Below are 23,075 nucleotides of genomic sequence, written 5' to 3'. Positions count from 1 at the left end.
GTGTTGTGCTCTGAAGTGTTTGTGTTATTTTTTGTACTTCTCTGTTCATGTCCATTTTGCTTTTTCAATTACTTTTGTTCCATTCATATAATAATGCAGATTGTTTTAGCCATTAGAATATAAAATAGAGACAATCATATCTCTTCTTTTATTTTTTCCTTTTTTTCTTTTTTTTTTTTTTTAGTGTTCAGTGATTCATTAGTTGCGTGTAACACCCATGTGCCCTCCTTAATACCCATCACCCGGGTACCCCATCCTCTCACTCCCTTCTCCTCTGGAACCCTCTATTTCTAGGAGTCCAGAGTCTCTCATGAGTTGTTTCCCTCACTGATTTCTTCCCATTTAGTTTTCCTCCCTTCCCCTATGGTCCTCCAAGCTATTCCTTATGTTCCACATATGAATAAACCATATGATAATTGTCTCTCTCTGCCTGATTTATTTCACTTAGTATAATCCCCTCAGACAAGCATGAGCTCAGACTTACAAATAAATATTCTAATAAGTTCAAAGTGGGCATGCCACCTATATTTATGCAATTAGTTATTTTAGTTGATTTAAATATACATACTGCATTTAGTATATAAGCACTTAGTAAGTCCTACTTTATTTCATTTTGAGATTTTTATTTATGCATGGGAAAGGACTGTCATTTTAGTAAGAAGATTTAAAGTCTAATATTAACAGCACACTAGAGCAAATCTAAGGGATCATCTATGGATATTTTTCTTTATTTGCTCAATAACACCACAAGTAAAGGTGAAAAATCCTTTAAGGTGTTTGGAACATAACACAGTTAACTGTTATATCAAGAATGAGTCTCTCTAACTGCTTAAGATGTCAAGGACTGGGTGAAAAATGGAGTATAGAGCTAGCTCTTGTAAGAGAGATTAAGGAAAACAAAATGAAATAATGGCCACCATTTGTAATAGGTATAAATGAAGTTTAGAGGTTGTGAAACTGTAAAGAAATAACATGAAAGAGAATAAAAAAAATTTAGTTATAGATCTGAATTAACTAGGACTTGGAAATGTTACTCAGTTGACTAGCATCAGAGAATATCCAACCATCTCCTCTCTCAACTTTGTAGACATGAAGCTTAATTAGATTGGTCATAAAAATGTATGAGTATAAGGCTTAGACTTGAAGTGTGAAAATTACATGTTTTCTCTACTGCCATAGATTCTACATTTTACATTTTTTGAAAAGCACTCATAAGTGAATAAAATGCCTCCAAATAAAATCCACATGTATTTCCAAGAGAATAAAAAGTTGAGGTTCCACAACCTATTTACTTATTTTGCTTTGAAAGCTCTCCACATACTTAAGCACACTTGAAGCTATTGCTTCTTAATGAACAAAGTTACATACATTTTTTATGGTGAGTAGCACTGCTTTATAGCTTATGTATAAATCTTACTATTTTGGTGGCAGACAAATGCCTATTAATAGGTTGAGAAGCAAGGTAAATTTTACATACATTAAAAGCTGAGTCATATCATGTTTAACATTCCCAGAAAATGGCTTTAAAACTTTTAGCTAATTATTTCTCTTATAATGGTAGTGAATTTTCTAGTTGTTGCTTACATATAGACAAAATATCTTCACAGGAACGATAGTGGTTGAAAAACAAAGACACAAACAAGAGAATGAATAGTGGTACAAGATGAAGAGGATAGAGAATTGTTAGAACACAAGTACTAAGGAAAATAAAAGACCTGAACAAAGGAAGTAATTCCTCTTCATCAACAAGAACCAGTGAATGCCTTACAGAGAAATAAAACATATAAACAGGAATACAAATTAACATGAGCTAAATGTGAAAAAAAAAAAAAAGACCAGAATGTACAGGAGAAATCAAAAGGAATTAGAATAATCTCAAAAAGTGCCATATGGTGGTAGGACTTAAGCACCATAGATTTATGGTTTTTTTCCCCCATTACTTTCCATGTTTTTTAAAATTAGGAGTGAAAAACATTAAAGTGATAGAAGTTTGAAAGAAACAAATGCAACCCACTAAGGCACTTGAAAACTGCTCTATCCCAGTCACTGAGAGAATGACGCCATGCTTTTATCTCATTTACAGCTGTTTTGAAACTAGGGAAGAGTGACCAGTTTTTCCCCAACCTGCACCCCCAGCATATGCCTCACATCATTTAGATTCTGGCTGAATTATTTTCAAAAGGCTTCTTTCTCTTCCTTTAAAGAGAAGATTTCTTTTTGACAAGAAGAAATCTTCATATTCAGGAGAACATTACCAACTTGAAGCTGTGTGTTGATAACAGCAGATCTTTTGTTTGCTGATGGGAAATGAACCATCTGTCACAGAATTTTATAATGGGCTCCATCTAATATTTTCAGGATTCTCTCTGGGTGTACCCTAATAAGTTGCATTGGATTTATTTATAAAGATTTTTTAGGTAACTCAATTTGATTTTGGCATTTGAAAAGGCAACAATACTGTTACGATGACTAAGGTATAGATTTATAGCAGTGAAGCATCCAGGGAGCTTGGGAGTTGACAGCCTACAAGGGTAGTATAATCAGGAAAAGCATCAATTAACTGGAGGAAGGAGGGGGAGGATCAGGTTGTTGCCTCTAATCAGTCTGCTTTCTGTAGCATTTAGACTTTTAAAATGTGGGTTGTCAGGTCGCCTGGACATACGCTGTCTGCGCCAAATACCAGTGGTGGAACCATGAGCATCACTTCTCTGTTTCTTTCCCCCATGAAAAATAAATAAATAAATAAATGGGGGTAATAATATGGGGTTGTTCTGCAGAATCAAGTAAAGTAAATGAGATTATACATGCAAAGCATTTCTGAAGGTACTAGACACACAGAAGGCACTCAGTGACACTTTAGCTCTGTTTATTATTATTACCATTGTTATTTCTACTGAGATTCACCATTCTTCATTTTGTGACTGTGTCCTAAAGAGACACTGTAACATTCTAAGAAAATCTTTTGGAAAACTGTCTTAAATTACACGTTTTATCTCCATTATTTATTTAAGATAAAACAAACTGAGGGTTCCTGGAAGGAAGGGGGGTATGAGAGATGGGGTGGCAGGGAGATGGACATTGGGGAGGGTATGTGCTATGGTGAGTGCTGTGAATTGTGTAAGATTGATGAATCACAGATCTGTACCCTGAAACAAATAATACATTATACGTTAATAAAAAAATTAAATTTTTTAAAGTGATGGTATAAAGCAGAAAAACTTCATTAAGTCTCAGACTTCAACATCTTTAACTTTGGAAGATGGGTCTTTTTCCTCTCTTTACTTTCTCAACATGCTTAATTCTACACTTTAGTAAGAAAGAACACACATATACAAACCCCACGAAACAAATACAAACAAAAAAAAAATCACACCTATTATTTTTATCAAGTCCATTTACTTGAATAACTTCAAATTTTGATATATACTTGAGCTTTTTAAGAGTCTACACTCACAGCTTCCAGTTCTATCAAATGCATGAAAAAATCTTTGATCATAAAGTCACATTCCAATCCTTCAGTGGATTTACAGTTTTTATTTTTTTCAGTATACAAAAAGATGTGTCTTAACCTGTTACTTCTCTTTGCTATTTCAGAAAAGAGGACAGATCCCTCAACATGTATGTATTATTCACATAAATCAATTCTGATTCCCTAGTGGTAAAAGAGGTTGAGGGATGGAGAAGTTAATGTGTATTTATATACTCTTGCAAAGCTTATCTCTGATCTCTTAATCCCTAAATCCACTGATTTCTTTTCAATCATCCTCCTCCTTAAATGTCTGCATAATTTACACCTTTTATTTTTGAAATTTACTTTTTGTTTTTTATTACATATTTTATTACACATCTACTCTTTTTTTTTTAAAGATTTTATTTTATTTTATTTATTTATTTGACAGAGAGAAATCACAAGTAGGCAGAGAGGCAGGCAGAGAGAGAGAGAGGGAAGCAGGCTCCCTGCCGAGCAGAGAGCCCGATGCGGGACTCGATCCCAGGACCCTGAGATCATGACCTGAGCCGAAGGCAGCGGCTTAACCCACTGAGCCACCCAGGCGCCCCTACACATCTACTCTTAAAAAATTCTTGGTTTCTAAGACACTACCATTGTTGATTTCCCTTTTTTCTTTTTCAGTTGCCTTTATGTTTTCTCTTTCTGTTTCTTAAAATATATTATTCCAGACTTCTTTTTGGTGATGCACTTTCATGGCTACAGTAATTGTTTCTCTATTCAAATACTTTAGCATCAGTTTTCTGACTCTGGGCTCATTCGCCTTCCTAAATGACAGGTCTTCAGTCTCAGTCTTTGTTGTATGTCTCGTATATGTGTCTCTGGCTGCTCAGTAGGTTCAACTCTCCCATGACCCACAAGAGAGAAAATTCTTCTCATAAATATTGTCCTGGTAGCTTACACAATTTCTGAAGACTAGGTTCTCCTAGTACTAGGTCTGCTCCATATTCAAGTTCAACATTGTATGTTAGCAAAGTGCCTTACTAGCTGTGTACAACAAGTGAAGCTTAGTTTATTTGCTCCATTAATTCATTATTAATTTATCTGCTTCTGTTCATAGTCGAATGGAAACTGGTTGCATATATCTTCAAAAATGTGCCAGCAAATTTTTATGCATCAAGTTAAATAATAAATAAACTGTTTAGATTTAACTGGATAACCAAATATGTCAAATATGGAAAAAATATAACTAAAGGTGTTAATCATCTATAATCAGTAATATACACTAAGGAATATTCATTGATACAACTAAAGATTGTATTGCTCATAAGAAGAAAGGAAATGTCTTGGATTCGCACAGAGTTCTTGAAATTTTGCTGATCTTACATGGTCCTTACATACTCAAACTAGTCTCAGTAAAAATGGTTAATTCTGAAATAGTTCATAAGAATATTTAACAGGAACTAAATGAGTTTAATAAATTTGGTAAATAATAATAAGTTATTTGTTTGTTTTTTGGTATTAGACAGACCTGGGAATCAAATCTTATTAGATATTTATTAGTAGTGTGGCTTTGTAAAACTTACCTTAACTCACTAGACATAAAAAGGTGCTATTATATGCTGTATTATATGTTGGTAAAACATGCAGCATAATGTCTGCCACATAGCAAGTACTTATTGGTAGTGTTATTATTAGTAGTTGTATTGGTATTATTACTATTAGTATTTTTATTAAGCAAATTATCAACTGAAGCTATTATTTAAACTTAACTAAGTACACGTGTCTTTATTAAGAAACTACATATGGAATCCCAATACACATTTTTCCATATGTATTCTTTTGAAAATAACATAAATATATATCCATATATATCAACTCAAAATAATGTTTTAAAATGTATAATAAAGATAGAATCTTTTATATTATATAGATAGATAACTACATGGATATTATAATGATTTACCATTAGTCCTTAATCCTTGTTAAATGGAACATTAAATTTTTATGATTTGGTTATAGTTTACCTCTAGAGAGATAGTCCTATATGACTATATTTTACTTTTGTTATACAGTTATAACCAGTTATTTCTTTGATGTGGGTAGATAATATTGCTGATTTTTGGGGTAACAAACAATTTCTTGGAGCATTGACTTTGGAATAATCTAGATTTTTGGATTCTAGTTATCCTACTTAACCATTCTAGCTCACATCTGAAAATTACCACAATGTAGACATCATGGAATGATAAGGATTAAATAAGGCCTTATGTTTAAGGAATTTGCCAGAGTTCTTGGCACTTATTAAGCATTCAAAATGTAGTAGGCACTATAATAAAATACGGCTTGCAAAATTTCCAAAGTATTATGATCACTGACTATATATCCCATATAGAAAAGGCTATTTACTTGCTAATGATTTTAGAGTAAAATTTGCAGTATAGCTTTTGGTCAAGTAATATATGAATAAATATCAACCAATGCTCAAAAGCATACATTCCTATTTGAATATTATAAAAGTGTGTCTGTTGGCATTTTTCAGTAATTTGATGTAATACTGGTGTCTGTTTTTAAAAGCTAGATTTATTTAATAAACAGTTTTTAAGCTGATTATAAAGATGCTACTCATCAGTGTGATTTAATCAATACTGTATGACTCTAAGTAGGTAAAATTACATCTCTGCTCAATATTGGACAAATAAATCATGACTCCTTTTTCTATATAAACATAATGCTAGAAAAGTGTGTGGTTGATTGCCATGAAGGAATGCTCTAGCTCAAGCAATTACTCGTGAACATCCTATGAGACAGTGACAGTGTTTATTATTTCTGAGGGGAAGATACCTGCTAGTGAGCATCATTAGTCAGTTCTCTTTTCAAGCAATTTATTTCGAATTCATACTATTTATCAATGTGAACCATGCATCTTACCCTGTTTAATTTGGTACTCATTGAGTGAGTCTGTTCCTTGTAAAGTTTTATCCCTGGTGTAATGTTTTCTACCTAACTAGTTTTCTATAGTCATTGTTTAGTTCAAACAGTCTGATAAATGCATTGAGTCTAAGTAATAGAATTTAATTGACATTTAAACTGCAGAGCATATTTTCAAATGCTGACACTTAATGCTCTATGAAAATAGTGTCTAAAAGTTACACACTCTTTACTCACAACATCTTTACTATTTGAACAAAAACCACATTCTTGTTATTTTATATAGGATAAAAATAATAAACTGAGAGACAAGTCACCATAGCCTCATTCTGTTTGATACTAGGTGGCAATCAGAAAGCCCACTGCCTGACCCCTTGCCCCCAAGACCACTCTGTTTTGTGAAATCTGTCTTCACTTCTGATTTAGACTCAAGTAATCAAAGTTTTGAATGCTTAAAAAAATTGCTAGACGTTTTGATGAAGAGATTTGACATTCCACTTTTCTACTTTATATAATGTCTTCCTGGACAGAAAGTGAGTGCCCATTTATATATAATTTTAGTAAGTTGACGATAGCTGTCGAGTTGTCTTAAGTATCATAAAGATTACAGAGAACTATTCAGTAAAGCCTGAAAAAGAAAACGAGGAACTGTGGACCTTAGCAAGCTCCCTCCCAGGTGCTACTTAATATATTCCGACATGTTTCAAATTATAGGTCACAATCTATTTATACTTCTGAAAAGTTCGTTTTCAGCCAGCTTTGTGAAAATGAGACTGAAATATTTTTGTCCTTTCTGTGAATACAAGGAAGCCACCTCAAACCTGAGATTAGCTTAGAAAGCCGTAAGACTTAACTTCAGTGCTGCTTTCACGATGTGGTCCAAATGAACAAGTAACTGATAAAAAAACGTCCACAGCAGAATTAGAATCTTACTTTCAAACTCTCGAAGGTTTTTTGTGAAGATGCATGGACTGAGAACATCACCTGGCACTCACTAAGCAGTCAAATATAGACTAATTACCATGATATTGGCAATAATAATAATTATTATTATTTTAAATTCTAATAATTATTATCATTACTTAATTTTTAATTCTCACAGCAATGCATGTTAATTGTGGAACTTGGAAAATACAGACATACAAGGAAAGATCTATTTCCTCACACAGACACTTTATGTATGCATTTTTTCCCATATTGGGCTTATATTGTATAAAGTTTTATTTCTTGTCCCTTAAAACTTTAAATGTACAATATGAATTACTTGGATCTTGTGATGTTTCTATTTTTAATTTTTAAGGAGCCTCAAAATTCCATTTTCCACAGTGATTGTACCGATTTACCTTCCCACCAACAGCTCATGAAGGTTCCCTTTCCTCCACATCCTTGTTGACATTTGTTATTTCTTGTCTTTTTGATACTAACCATTCTGACTGGTGTAAGGTCATATCTCATGGTGGTTTTGATTTGCACTTCCCTGGTGATTAGTGATGCAGCATTATTTACAAGAGCCAAGATATGGAAGTAATCTAAGTATCAATTGATAGATAAATGAATAAAGAAGGTGTGATATATATGTGCAATGGAATATTACTCAGTCATAAGAAAGAAGGAGATTTTGTAGTTTTGATGACACAGATGGACCTAGACTATAGATGGACTTAGAGGGTATTATGCTAAGTGAAGTAAACCAGGCCGCTTTATTTTGCCAGGGTGGCTCAGTCAGTTAAGCATTTGCCTTCAGTTCAGGTCATGATCCCAGAATCCTGGGATGGAGCCCTATGTCAGCCTCCTTGCTCAGTGGGGAGATGCTTCTCCCTCTGCTTGCCCCTCCCCCTGGCTCATGCCTCCCTCTCTGTCAAGTAAATCAAATAAAATCTCTTACAAAAAACAAAAAACAAATTCCATATGCCTCTGTTTATATATGGAATTTGAAAAACAAAACACACAATAAATAATGGACCCACAAATACATAGCAAACTGGTGGCTGCCTGCCACAGGAGAGGCAGTGGGGATGGACAAAATAGATGAAGGGAAGAGGGACATACAGGTTACCAGTTGTGGAAGGAATAAACCACGGGGTGAAAGGTACCAGCGTAGGAAATATCCTCAATGATACTGGACTAGCATCGCATGGTGACAGATGGTAGCTACACTTCTGATGAGCATAGCATAAATTAAAGAGTTGTCAAATCACTTAATTGTACACCTGAACCTAATGCAACATTGTGTATCAACTATACTTCAGTAAAAATAAGATAGATACAATGTGAATATTTTACTATATTATCATATATTCTACAAATCTGGCTTTATTTGTCATATAACATTGATCTTTTAGGTATGCTTTATCCTACATATTAACTATTTTGATTTAGGTTTCTATCTCCAATTTTATATTCTAAATAACACTATGTTGAACAACTTCACTTCTAAATATTTTGGCTTTTATCATTATGTAATCCTTGGAATATGTTTCTAAAAATTTCATTATTTTAAGGACACAAAACCTTTTAAACTCTTGGTGAGTATTTCAAAATTGCTTGCTTCAAGATATGCACGTGAACATTTTCTTCTGATAGTGATTTAAAGATGCCGGTTTCATCTGCGTGTGACTCGACTTCTCTTGTACTTCCTCCTCGCCAAACTTCTCCTTCCTCTTTTTCCTTCTTTTCTCCTATTTTTGTATGTTTGTGTGCATTATGTGTGTGAGATTCATCTTTTGCCATTTACTCATTTTGCTGTTTTTCCCCCCTACTTGATTTGTGATGGCTATGTATTATTATGTCACTTATTTGTTAAAATTATATACCCTATTTTATGTTTTCAATTTTATATTTTCAATATAATATTCTCTTAGGTCCTTAAAAAGCAAGTAGGACCAAATACCCAACTCTTAGCACTCCCTAAATATAAACAATATTTATGTTAAGGAAGCTAGGACATCAAGATTAATTTCAATTTAAAAAGTTCTAATTTAAATAAAAAGTGAAAGAAAAACAAAGATGGGCAGTTTAAATGCATGTTCACCCTTTATCAAGCTGTTAATTAGGTGATTGTGTACTTCATGTCCTTGGTACAGATGTGACTTGAGGGACATTAGTATTTACATTTTGTCATTAGTCCCATGATGTTTTGAGGGTATCCAAGAGTTCCCAGCTTAACTTGTCTTTGAGCAAACATTTTTAGGGCAGCTTTATTTGATCTTATTTAATGGCAGCCATATATGTCACCTTCATATTTGGGACAGTGTCGTGGGCAGAAAGAGCCTGAATTAATAAGAAAGAAAAGGCTCACCATCTACTTATTATTTTAAGGCCCTTCCTAGAGTGCCTGAGTGGCTGAGTCTTTAAGCTTCTATCTTTGGCTCAAATCACGATGCCAGGGTCCTGGAATCCGGTCTCTCATAGGGCTCCCTGCTCAGCAAGAAGCCTGCTTCTCCCTCTCCTTGCTGCACCCTGAACTGCCTCTTCTGTTCTCACTCTCTCTCAAATAAATAAATTAATTAAATATTTAGAAAAAATAAAAAATAAATTAATTAAATATTTAGAAAAAATAAAAAATAAAAAAATAAAAAATAAAAAATAAAAAATAAAAAACTTTCTGTTGCAGTGAGAAGTAGTGAGAAGAATCCCCCCCCTCACTCCCGCAACCCTCATTGGGGGGCACTTTCCTCTTATTTTAGTTCTGGGGACAAAACCTTTCACTGTCAAAGTCCATAGATATGGTAATAGAGAGGGTTACAGTGAGAGCTTCTGAGAGAAGCTGAGAGAAAACCTTGTTTCATTTTGATATGAACATGAAAAGTCTAAATAACAGAACTCTAAGTGTAAGGAAAAGACCAAACAGTATCAATGTACTTTGGAGAATAAATATTTATAAAAGTTAAGATTAATTGTAAATATATATAGTTAATCACATAAATATCCTCATCATAATCATGATGAGAAAAACTCTTCAATTATTCTCAATTTTCTATAATAGAATGATAGAGTAATTCAGTGCTTTACCCTCATTTCCATTATTTTGCCCAAGCAAACTTTATCTTAATATCCTCCTATGAGCAGGTCATAGAAATGAAGTACATATACACCTGTCGATATAATCAATGTCAAACTTCATTTTGCAGTACTTTCCTATATGAATATAGTTCATATATTTTATTTCTAGCTTTCTCTATTATAAAGAAAAAACTTAAGGAATGAAGAAACACTCAATTTTTTAATTATGCCTCTCAGATATGTGCTTTTAATTAACTGGTGACATTTCCTTTGTTCAGTTATTACAGTTCTATACAACTGTCATAACTTATAAATTTTAATTAAGGCTGCCCCAAACCCTAGTCATATACTGTCCACATAGGAATTTGCCAAAAGGCTTAACCATAAGTAAACCAACAATGAATAAATCCATGAATTGCCCATGGGGATTTGTTACACAAATTAACATTTGTGTGGAGATAATGAGGTTCTACAGTCTATAATACCAAATAATGTTTTTATAAAACCATATTTTTAAACATAAAAAATGCTTTGTATATGATTTAATTGGATAGGATATTATTATTAATAATTAGATGCTCTATGACAATAAACTACATGGCCACATAGCAAGTTAAATTCATATAAGGACTCATTTCTATTACTGATTTGAAATATATATATTTTTTCTGAACATGTTATCTATGTAAATCAAGATCTAAATTATCTGGGTGCAAAGATAAAATTGATATATTACAGATTTTAAGGATACAGCAAGATCTGGACAAATGATTTGAACAAAACATTAGAAGTTGTGCTGTATCCACCTATAGTTCAGGATCCATTAACAGAACAGCAAATTCAGTGTTTCATAGAGATTTGTCCTTGTGGATCCATTGCAGATTGAATAGATATTCATGGTTTGGAGTACCAAACTTTTTCCATTTAAATATTTCTGAAGGCAAATAAAAGAAAATTATCTGGTTATAATCTCCAGAATTTTATTATTTTAATGAGAAAATCAACAGTCAAATAATAAAATCTTTAAACAACTCATTTGTGCAAGAAAAACTTCTCTCCTAAAGGAAATGGTATCTGTGTTGCTAAAATACAATTACAGGTTGTATCCTTTTATCACACATCCATTCAGTTTTCACTTGCATGGTCCCAGTACTGCAATTTCTCCCACAGCAATAGAATACACTCTACTGTAAGGAGTAGCTTCTCTTAGAATGAAAATATGTAGTAAGACCTAGTGCCTTTTTATTTCAGTCAAGGTGCTGCATAGGTTTTCAGAATTCTATTAAGTATCTAGAACACCTTAATTTATCAATTAATCATAAGTCAAAAATATCTATAGACATAAAATTATCATATTTAAAGAAAGAGTAATGCTTTTACTATTAGAATGCAAATCAGAAACAGTCTGGTTCCTCTAAACTCCATTGAAAATACTTCCTCATGTGGTTCTTTCAGTTAGCATTATGCTAAACACTTCAAAGAATAGCATAAGCAATAGAAGCAGTGAAAACTCCCAGTAAGACAGAAATTAACAGTGTAAGGGATGTGAAGATCATATGGATTAATTTTCCACTTGACTAAATTTGCATTTATTGTAGTAGAATTAAATCTGCATAAATTTCATTTTAATAGTTGCTCCGTGTCCTTTGCACTGAGTTTTGGAATTTACAAATTATATTTTTATTATGCACTGGGGTTAATTTTTCCCATGGGAACACATTTTAAATATAATAGCACTAAGTAGAAAACTATATTTTAATGTTCACTTATGTACTATAGCAAACACTTTTTGCAAACAGAGCTATTGCATAAATTAATAAGAATTTCAAGTATACATATACATATATGTATACATATATGTATGTTACATATATACATACAACAAGTATACCTTAACATAATACTAACCTGATATTTTCAAAGCATATTGTACACTATATTACAATGCCAATAAAGCAGTTATGATTTTAGATATGAATTATGATGCTATCAGACATACTGATAGAGTGTATTTATATTTAACTTAAATTTTAAATTTAACCTAATTTAATTTAATTTTCAATAGAAAATGAGGTTTAGCATTAGGCTAACTGTTCAGTTAAAAAGGAACATACAAAGGAATGAAACTGGAGCACTTTCTTATACCATACACAAAAATAAATTCAAAATGGATTAAAGACCTAAATGTGAGGGAGGAATCTATAAAAATCCTAGAGGGGAACATACACAGTAACCTATTTGACATTGACCAAAGCAACTTCTTTCTAGATATGTCTCCTGAGACAGGGGAAACAAAGGCAAAAATAAACTGTTGGGAGTTTATCAAAATTAAAAGCTTCTGCACAGTGAAGAAAACAATCAACAAAACTAAAAATAAACCTACGGAATGGGAGAAGATATTTGCAAATGACATATCTGAGAGTTAGTATCCAAACTATATAAAGAACTTATAAAACTCAACATCCAAAAAATAATAATTCAACTTAAAAATGTGAAGACGTGGATAGACACGTTTCCAAATAAGATATACAGATGGCCAACATACACGTAAGAATATGCTCAGCATCACTGATTAATAGAAAAATGCAAATCAAAACTACAATATCACCTCACACCTGTCAGAATGGCTAAAATCAACAACATAAGAAACAGCAGGTGTTGTTGAGGATGTAGAGAAAAGGGAACCCTCCTGCACTGTTGGGAGTGCAAACTGGTGCAGCCACTCTAGGAAACAGTATGGAGATTCCTCAGAAAGTTAAAAATAGAACTACCCTATGATCCAGCAGTTGGACTCTGAGGTATTTACCCAAAAAAATACAAAATACTAATTTAAAGGGACAGATGCACCCCAATGTTATAGCAGCATTATCTATTAAGAACCAAATTATGGGGGCGCCTGGGTGGCTCAGTGGGTTAAGTCTCTGCCCTCAGCTCAGGTCATGATCTCAGGGTCCTGGGATCAAGCCCCACAAAGGGCTCTCTGCTCAGCAGGGAGCCTGCTTCCTCCCTCTCTCTGCCTGCATCTCTGCCTACTTGTGATCTCTGTCTGTCAAATAATAAATAAAATCTTAAAAAAAAAAAAAGAACCAAATTGCGGAAATAGCCTAGATCAAAGAAATAGTGGTATATACATACAATGTAATATAACTAAACTATAAAAAAGAACAAAATCTTGTCATTTGCTACAGCTTGGATAGAGCCAGAGAATATTTTGCTAAGCAAAATAAGTCAGTCAAAACATATACCATATGATTCTATATGTGGAATTTAATAAAACAAATGAGAAAAAGGGGAAAAAGGAGAAAGAGAGAGGCAAGCCAAGAAACAGACTCTATGAAACTATGGAGAACAAACGGAGAGTCACCAGCTGGGAGGTAGGTAGTGAAGGATTGGTTAATGGTTAATCGGTTAATGATGGGGATTAAGGAGAGCACTTGTGATAAGCACTGGGTGTTATATGGAGGTGCTGAATCACTATATTGTACACCTGAATGTTAACTGAAACTTAGATAAATATTTTTTAAAACACTTTACCCTGAAATGTAAAAATAAAATTTAAAAAATAAAAAAGAGAAAGATTTTGGAATCAAACATATAAAGCTTATAGAAATGATTTTACTTAATCATTCTTTTTTTTTAAAGGTTTTATTTATTTACTTGACAGACAGAGATCACAAGGGCAAAGAGAGAGGAGGAAGCAGGCTCTCTGCTGAGCAGAAAGCCCAGTGCAGGTCTCAATCCCAGGACCCTGTGACCATGACCTGAGCTGAGGGCAGAGGCTTAACCCACTGAGTCACCCAGACGCCCCTTTACTTAATCATTCTAAGCCAGCATCAGAATACCTGTAAGCCCTGACCCCTGTTACATGGTGCACAGTTATCTCACGATAATGAGCATTATTACTGTGACATTTTGTGACTTGAACTTCAATATACCGAATTTAGAACAAATACTATTATGTTGAATTAATAATTAAATGTAATTTGTGTTAATCTATTTTTATAAAGACACCGGGAATTAAATTTCTAACTCTAAGTATCCTCTTTATATTTTCACATGTAAGGAAAAAGGCAAATTATTTGGATGCACAATGAAATTCAAATATTTACCCAGAACTGAGGGTATACAGGTTCCTCCATTTTGGCAGTAGTTGCTACAGTGATTGACTTCACATCTGTCTCCTGAGTAACTAGGCCAACAGTGACACCTCAAGTCACCCTTCTCATTTAAAATGCATCTTCCTCCATTTTCACAAGTTAATTTGCATGAATCATCTGGTTATAAGAAGGAATGTACAAATTAGCATGCTTTTCATTAGATGGTAGAATAAGAACTCACTATATAAAAATTAAATATTCAAATTTTTTATAAAATTCCCCACATAAATACCTCTAATATAAAAGTAGAAGAAGCAAAATACTATAAATACTATCTGAAAATAGAGAAATAGATTTTAACCGCTGTTAAATGGTGAATACAAATACTGACTTAATTTTTATTCTTCTTTAGGCTTAAAGAGTTATTAACCATTTCTTGTATTTATTAAGACATTACATAACAAAACCAACTAAAACTTACTAAAAATGAAATGTTTTCTAATCAATACATTTTCTTTATGATATAAGCAAATATGGCCTATTTTTAAGACTGTTTGATATTAAACCAAACTGAAATACATAAGATAAATTTATAGTGTGAGGGATATATACATATAAAGCATATATATATAGTATACTTATTAGGTATGGAATATTTAATGAATATGGATATACACTAGATATATATCTATATATATAAATACAGATATAACACACATAATTTATAGTATAGAAAAATATTTCAATGAAAATACATTCTTTGATATACAACCTTATTAACTATGTATAAACAACTCAAAACTAAAAGTCACATAGGTTTGGTATAAGATATTGATAAAACAGTGTCAGAAATTTTCCATATGTAAAATTTCCATATGGAAAATGACTAGATACCATCTGTCTGCTTAATATACTGTGGCTGAGGATAAGAAAAAGATGGTCATTCCTTGGGGTTACAAAATTATTTTTAAAAATATGATGAGTCTTATTTATGATAAGAATTAGTTTGGAATAATTTTTTCAGGTTACTGTTTACACGGTCTTACTCCATTAGAAATACTGCTTTACCTAGGGGAGGACGTGATGCCCAACTGAACACAAATGATTGAGAGTACTGTGAGAAGCATTCTGTTCTAGAATATGCCTTCTACTAAAGCCACACATCTTTTATAGTAAAGTAAGGTAAAATCAAAACAGCCTGTATTCCTTTTTTTTTTTTTAATATTTTATTTATTTATTTGACAGAGAGAGATCACAAGTAGGCAGAGAAGCAGGTAGAGAGAGAGAGAGGAGGAAGCAGGCTTCCTGCTGAGCAGAGAGCCCCATGCAGGGCTCGATCCCAGGACCCTGAGATCATGACCTGAGCTGAAGGCAGAGGCTTAACCCACTGAGCCACCCAGGTGCCCTAACAGCCTGTAATCTTTGTTCAAGATCCATTGGCCCACACATAGCAGAAGAGTTAATATATCACTGCAAGAATCACAAGAGCACTTTAAAGAGCCTCAGTGCCTTCAAATAAAAAAAAAAAAAATGACTCAAATATCACATCCACTATGATAAATAGAGACTATTTATGAGCAGTACCAGAAATTCCGAGACTTGCCTCTTTGTAAAGCAAAGAGTTGAATACAGAGGTTGAATTCTCAAGAAAGATCTAGAATGGAAATACATACTTCCTTGGTTTAAAATTCAACCAAACATTTCTAATTCGTTCAGCATAGATATCCCTGACTGAAGTTGTGAATGTAAACAGAGAAGATAAATATTTAAGGCATTATGATCATAGTTAAGATTATTGTAGGGGAGTCAATTTTCATCTGTAAATGTTCTCTGTAAACTACATGGATATTCAAAATCTCTACATGTTAGGACATGTGCATTTCTATAATGTGCCTCATTAGGCGCTAGAAATTTTAAAATAGAACCCTACTTGATGAAATAGAAGTGGAGTTTCAAAACCTAACTGTAATAGTTCTATAATGAAAAAGAAGGCTGCATTTGTCAATAACTAAATCACCCCCAGAAGCCAAGCTTTAGCAATTATAATCAACTATAGGAAAAAGCAGGTGAATACTTCTCCAAGAATGAGTAACATTTGAATTTCAAATTTCTTCCATGAAGATTAAAAATATTCAGTGTCTCATCATTTAACAATAGCAGCTAGAGAAAGGCAAGTAATTACAAAGGGCAGAAAAACTTGGCTACATCAAATGTTAATGTCAGGAAAAAATTAATTGGCATTTATCTACACCAATCAATAATTCTGCAATCTATTTATTTATATTCCTCACCAAGGTGGTCTAAACTGTCTGCTACCAAGGCTCATATGCATAGAGGCCAACGTGAATATTTTTTAACACTCTGATTATTTAAAACATAAGATTTATTTTAAATTATAAAATGAACTTTTAGGAGGATTCTGTAATCGTGCCTTTCAATCAAATCTGAAAGAGTAAAACTGAAATTTTTTACAAAGTTTAAGGAGGGCACATGATGTGATGTGCACTAGGTGTTATATGCAACTAATGTATCATGGAACATTATATCAAAAACTAATGATGTACTATATGTTGGCTAATTGAATTTAAAACAAAAAACGTTTTAGATCTTGGGTAAGTGTACATTTAGACAAACATGCTTTCTCATTCCAAACATAAAACTATAAAATTTGATGAATTAATACACCAAAATCTATTTCATTTTCTTACTTACTTAATGATAGATTTATTTTAGAATGCTGTGTGTCTACTTTTTGTAAAGTATTGTGCTAGGCATTTTATATGTGTCATTTCTGGTCTTTTCAGTGACTCTGGATATGGGTGATTTGGGAGCTATAGAGGCACTGAGGTGGACTATGTGCTGGTGAAGAATGGAGAATGCATAGGTTCACCTTGGGGGGTCATGATTATTAAGCAATCTTAGACCATCAACTGAGCCTCTCCATGCTTCAATTTTCTATCTGTAAAAACAGGGGCAATGACCATACTATCTTTGGGGATTTGAGGAAATTAAATATAATAATATACATATGCTTAAGTTATGCCTTATTCATAAGCCTTCAAAATATTTGTTATTATTACAAGTAGTAGTAATATTTATTGTTAATCTAATTTTATGCAAAAGAAATTAGACTCAGGGATGACAGGGCCAAACACATTAGTTAATTGATAGATCTCGGCCTATACCAAAGCTCTGCCTCAGATCTACCCCAGGCCAACTTCCTCCTGTGTATTTGCTGGATTATTGGATAAATACATCTGGGTTTTATATACATAATTTATACTAAGAAAGAAGAAAAAAAGGATATTAATGTCTAGTTGTAATGAAAAAAACAGCAAAAACTATAGGCAACTTGACCATAAAAACATCACTACATCTGAGTCAATGGAAAAGTCACATTGGTGGCATTAGTAGACAAGTTCTGTGCAGAATCTTCATCTCTGTCTCAGGGGTCTCTCCCACCCTGCCAATAAGTGGACACAGTACACAGGGGCAGGGTGGGGACGCACCTGTGGAGTTCACTGATCACAGGCTTTGAGTGTGTGTGGAACTAATAAAAATGTGGCACATCTTCTACAGGGAAAGACTGCTATTTTAAACAACCTGTTTCTGAGAGGCTAAGGAGAATATGCGGCCACACATCGCTCACCTACATGACCATGTCAGAGCAGCTAGTGAAAAATGTGCCTAATAACATTTGAAAATGTCCATTTAGTTCTCCCATTTGATCATCACAGCTGAGATCACAGCCACTCTCACTGGAAAGATAATCAATAAAGAGAAAGGGTGCAGTCTAGTACCAGTGACAGCTCCCTTTTCAAGAACTGGCACTAAAGGACTCATCCAAAATACCAATCATGATTCACAATTAGCTCTCTGTTAAGAAATTTCTAACCTTGTCACCCACAACACTGTTTCAGACGTGTTAAAGACTAACGAAAATAAATGACTATTTTCTTTACATGCCTTACTTTCGTGCCTTTTCAGTTCCTCTGTCTCGTGTTCTGATCCTCATGCCCATTTAATCTGAATCCCCTCTGTCTTGGCAGACCTTGTCCTAGGGTCATATTCTATAGAAAATTGTAATCAATTCTCTAATTGGATGATCGTCTGAATTCGGCTAATGGTGTTAGCAGAACGTCTCTTCTGTCTCTTCTCGTATATATCACTATGCACAAGAATATCTATTGGTGGTTACGTCATTCATTGTATCATCTTTGCAGCCTCTTCTGCCTTGCATATCCAATGCTTAAATAATATATATTAAATGAGGGAACTATGATAGTTTTAGACACCTAGAGCCTTGGAAGGTAAAAGTCTTCAGATTACCTGTAACTCCCAGTAGAGAAAAATGAGAAAATGATATGGGGGTGGAGATGCTGACTGAGGGCAAAGATATGGTCTTCATGTGAGGTGTTCATTCTAACAGAGAAAAATACTGCAGGTAGGAAGTCCTGCAATGAAGAGATCCTAAGTGTATCACATTGGAAAAAATGTGATCCTCAAGGGATTTTAGAGCATGGTGTTTTTGTCTGTGTCATAAAATTTAATGTGTGGATTTTCTTTTCACTTAATAGTAATTTGTCTTTCCATTAGAGTTAGTATCTTGATTATGAAGGAACTTCTCATCAGTCTACCTGGCTAATTGAGAAATGTCTCCTTTTTCTCTTTCTCCTTATACTATTTTCTTAAATTTTTGTTATTTTATTTTGTGATTTTTTGCTACTTAATACTTATAATAAGCAACTGAAATACTGTTTTACTTTTTTAAATGTTTGTTTCAATGTTAATGTACTTCTAAAATATGAGCTCTAAGAATAAAGAAATCTTGTCAGTTTTGTTTCTAAATTAGTTTTTTGTATCTAAATTACTGCTACGCTTTTCTCATAAGCCCTCAAAATATTTATTCATATTGGTAGTAGTATGTATTGTGAATTAAATTTTATGCAGAAGAAAGTACAATTTCGTTTCTTATCCTCAGTTTCTAAATTAGCATTTGGTGCAAGAAAGTTCTTCATCATGAACTTGATGAATGAATAAGTAATTTTAAGGTTGGGTTTAAATTTATAAGGAAATGGTGCCCTTAGAAATACCGTTATCTTCATTGATAAAGAGCTATATAAAATTATCTTGATTTGGTGTATGACTTCAAAGTTAATCTAGTCTTAAATGAATAGTAAGTGCTCAGTGCAGCTCTGTGACTATAGAATGAATTGTTAGGAAGTCATCACCAGGGAGAGTAGTTTATTCAGGCATTCAAAAACCAATGATATCAAGGCTACTACATTGATGATTGAGTAGCTAATTCTGTTCAGTTTCAAGAGGGGTGAAAATTTATCATACAAATTAATTCTTTACAGAATAATGCCATTTATTTACCTAGTAGGCTGTCATCATTGCAAGTACCATTAATCAAATATTTGCCTTCTGGGCACACACAGGTAGCTCCAAAGGGATTCAGCAAACACAGGAATTCACATACCAAATCCAAGCATGGATTGGGCACTGATTAAAACAAAGAAAACAGAGAAACGCATGACTGTAAGTACAGTAGTTTTCAGAAACATAAAATTCAACAAGGCGAAAGGATACATTAGCAATGTTGAAATCATAACAATCGCCACTAGGTATATGTTATTTCAGTGTTACCATTCTCCTTTATAGGTAAGAGAAATTCTTATCCATTACCCATCATTAACAGGTAATTTACCCTGATTTACACTTCCCACAAGAGAGAAGGAATTATTCAAACATATATTTTGTCATTCTTCCATCTGACTTATTTTTGCTAAAAGAGATGGTCTGAGATATCCAAGTAGAGTTTGGGTTTATGTTAAGGAAAAAAAAAAAAAAAGGTAAAGCCAACTGAAGGGTTTGGGGGACCTACTCCTCATTTTAGGTAGTTTCAGAACTATTGAACAGACAGAAACAACTTCCCCCTTGTATTTACAAAGGATTAAAATTCATCTGTATTTGTTCAAAACACAAACAAGGGAGAGGATTCTTTTTCTCTAAAAACCAGAGATAACATGGTTTCCTTTCCATCAGGTTGCAGTTTGTGTACATGTAAATGTCTGCCACATTTATTTTTGTCTAAATTTCTCTCCAATTAGCATCCTCTGCAGTCATAACTGTTCCATGGCTCTCCTTAGAGAATCTGTCATTAGAATGAAACAGAAATGACACCTAACTAGTGAAATGATGACTGTGAGAATGGCTTTGACTCAGTTAAAACCATTACTCAAATACCTATTCTATCCAGGGCAAAGCCTTGTTTACTTATGTAGTTGTTATGAAGGTGGTAATATTTGACTCTGAATCAGGGGCACCTGGGTGGCTCAGTTAGTTAAGCAGATGCCTTCAATTCAGGTCATGATCTCAGGGTCCTGGGATAGAGCCCCACATCAGGCTCCCTGCTCAGCGGGAAGCCTACTTCTCTCTCTCCCACTCTCCCTTCTTGTGCTCGTCTTCTCTCTCTGTCAAACAAATAAATGAAATCTTGAAAGAAAGAAAGAAAGAGGAAAAGGAAAAGAATGAATGACAACTAGAGGATGATACCATGTCCTCATACTAACCCTGGAACTAAAAATGTCAGATCATTGGTAAAGAGCAACAAAAGTTTGGATAGGATTTCAGGAAGTTCTTAGGGGACTATCTTTCGTTTTAATCTGTTTCCAAAACTGATTTGGACAAATATCAATTGTTACCTTGCCATATAATTACACCAAATGGGGTTAAGTTTCTTTTTATTTGCAGCAAAAATTTATCAATAAATCTTAAAGTTTCTTGAAGTTTAAACTCATACATAAAGACAGATCATTAGAATTTCAGTCACATTATTTTTTACTTTATTCTTCAATATTTTTGATAATTGTGTTTGAAACCGGTTTTTCAAGATAACTGCATCAATGATTTATTCCTTTCTAGAATGAAAGTACAAAAAAAAATAAACAGAGAAAATATAACCCTTGAAAACAGCACTCCTCAGTTGTGTTTATTCATTTATCTATTTAAGTTTTAAACATTTTGTTTCTTTATTATTTGACAGAGAGAGACAGAGAGGGAATACAAACAGGGGAAGCAGTAGAGGGAGAAGAAGTCTTCCCCCTGAGCAGGGAGCCCAAAGTAGGACTCCATGTGGGGCTCGATTTGGGGCTGGATCCCAGGATGCTTGGATCATGACCCAAGCCAAAGGCAGATGCTTAATGACTGACCCACCCAGGCACCCCCTCCTCAGTTGCTTTTAAAGATGGAATGTTGATGCTATGATTGTTCCTTATTAACAGTAACAAGAGTCAAAATGGCTAATGATGAATTTCAATACCTGCATGGTTAATGTATAAAGTCAGAGGTTTTATTGAAAAACAGAATGGTATTTTTTTTTATAGCCAAGGAAACACAATCAAATGCAAAATAAAATTTTGTATGATTTACATCTTGACTTTAATGATTAAAAAGTCTTATAATATCAACATTAAAGTTACTTAGCTCAAAGGATTAAGATACTGAAATAGTTAAATATTTTAAGATACTGTCTTTTGTCGAAAACAATAAAAAATATACTTACAGTCTAGTTGTTTATAGCGATGAGATATCAAAACACCTTTTGTCTTATCAACATCTAAAGCTAGGTATTCTACTGAACCATGGCCAAATTTTTGTACTCGAAATACACCGTTTTTAGGTCCTGCTCCATATATATAATCTTCAAAGACATCAATCCTGTGTGGATGTAACAAGCCTAGAATTTTTAAAAGGTGGAGTTATAAAAGTTGCAATGGAAATAAGTGCTCGGACTTAAAACCAAGTTTATGCAAGATCCTGTAGAAAATTTTACTACTGTTGTTTAAAAAATATCTTTCAGAATTTTAATATTTTAATATTAGCTGTAAAGTTGTTAGAATTAATTTCTTTGCAGTAGGAATATGTGAAATCCTAAACATATCACTCACAACATGAAAAACATTTCCATCATCACTTTAACCATCTGTGCCACCACAAAGCATTTGCTGGGGGCTTACTGTATGCAGAGTGATCTGCTGTACAGTTTGCAGACAAAAGAAAAGCTATAGGTTAGCCTTATCCATTGCATACAGAAAGACAGTTCACAAAATTCTAAATTTGTTCTAGATCAAATTAATGAACAAATTAGATGGCCTGACTGATCAAAAATAGAGAAAAAAAGACATTACCATTGTCTGTTTTAGAAATGGGTTAAAGAAAACAAGCTAGCAAATGGTAATGATGCCTATGACTAGTTTGGCTAACAATTAGAGAGGCTATCATTTTGTACGTTTTAAGAAATGACTTATTTTAAGAGATTTTTATGATAGAAATAATTAATCTAACCTTTGACACTGAAATGTATAACATGCAAAAAGACATTTATAGTTTAGTTCTTATCTAGAGGTTGTAAAACATAAAGTTCTTTTTAAAAAATATATGTTTCTTCAGTGCACTTAAGCTGAAACAGGTTAACTTTACAGTGATCAGTTATAGCAATGTGTAACTTTTTTCTTTCTTTTTTTTTTTTGCTATCTAGGGTCATCATACAAAAGAAACACTTTGGGCAAAGGCACAATGAAAGTTCACTTTAT

At 33.3% G+C, this 23,075-nt stretch overlaps 1 protein-coding gene across 3 annotated transcripts in view; it reads right to left on the bottom strand.

Annotated features, from left to right (window-relative positions):
• The window catches only part of LRP1B (LDL receptor related protein 1B), a 1,969,831-nt gene that overhangs the window by 65,274 nt on the left and 1,881,482 nt on the right, over positions 1–23,075 (bottom strand). For all 3 annotated transcript variants that reach the window (XM_032356230.1, XM_032356231.1, XM_032356232.1), the window contains 3 exons: positions 22,046–22,219; positions 19,858–19,983; positions 14,491–14,655 (listed from right to left, as the gene is read on the bottom strand). In XM_032356230.1, the coding sequence (XP_032212121.1) occupies positions 14,491–14,655; positions 19,858–19,983; positions 22,046–22,219 (465 nt within the window). The remainder of the gene's footprint in view (positions 1–14,490; positions 14,656–19,857; positions 19,984–22,045; positions 22,220–23,075) is intronic.

The sequence above is a fragment of the Mustela erminea genome, chromosome 8, assembly GCF_009829155.1.
Source record: "Mustela erminea isolate mMusErm1 chromosome 8, mMusErm1.Pri, whole genome shotgun sequence".
Lineage (NCBI taxonomy): Eukaryota > Metazoa > Chordata > Mammalia > Carnivora > Mustelidae > Mustela > Mustela erminea.
This window is presented reverse-complemented; position numbering and strand designations above follow the sequence as displayed.